Source organism: Charadrius vociferus, unplaced genomic scaffold (genome assembly GCF_000708025.1).
Source record: "Charadrius vociferus isolate BGI_N301 unplaced genomic scaffold, ASM70802v2 scaffold332, whole genome shotgun sequence".
NCBI lineage: Eukaryota > Metazoa > Chordata > Aves > Charadriiformes > Charadriidae > Charadrius > Charadrius vociferus.
The window spans coordinates 4,477,509-4,478,112 of NW_009647418.1; the positions used below are offsets into that span (position 1 = coordinate 4,477,509).

Genomic DNA, 604 nt, shown 5'->3' on the forward strand with positions numbered 1-604 from the left:
GGCGGGGGTTGGTGGGGCGCCTCCCCCCCCCGCCACTGGCAATGCCACCTGCCTCCAGATTACTACAAACTACCCAGCAAAGGAACACACGGTGCCGGCACCCCGAAATGCCGCTCGCTGTGGTGGGAGAGGCTCAGCTGCTCCCAGTTCCCGGATCCCCCGGTCTCCCAAGGGCACCTGCCTTTACCTGAAGCACCAGCGGCGGTCAGGCGTCCCATCGGTGCCCTTCCCCACCGTGACCATCTCCCCCGAGCGGAAAGCTCTCCGCAGGAACACAGGGAAGGAGCGCTCGATGTCCAGGATGGTGGTGGCCCACTGCCGGGGACACCAGGGACCCCTCAGCCACTTGGGGACGGAGGCACGGGGGTCCCTCGCGCAGGTGGTGCTGCTTTGATGGAGCTTGGGGTGCTGCAGTGCAGCTCCCGGGGCGGTACCTGCAGCTTCCAGATGTGCTTGCTCTCCTTGGAGACTTGGCCCACGGTCTCACCCATGAGAGCGATGAGCATGTTGAGGAGCAGCACGAAGGTGAGGATGATGTAGGTGACGAGGAGGATGATGAAGACGCCAGGGTACTTGGCACTTTCGAGCATCTCCAGGTCACCCA

At 64.2% G+C, this 604-nt stretch overlaps 1 protein-coding gene across 1 annotated transcript in view; it reads right to left on the minus strand.

The window, feature by feature from the left end:
* Positions 1 to 183: 183 nt before the first annotated feature.
* The window catches only part of TRPV4 (transient receptor potential cation channel, subfamily V, member 4), a 6,740-nt gene continuing 6,319 nt past the window's right edge, over positions 184 to 604 (minus strand). The window contains exons 13-14 of the mRNA XM_009880380.1: positions 435 to 601; positions 184 to 315 (exon numbers count right to left, since the gene is read on the minus strand). Coding sequence (XP_009878682.1) covers positions 184 to 315; positions 435 to 601 — 299 coding nt within the window. The remainder of the gene's footprint in view (positions 316 to 434; positions 602 to 604) is intronic.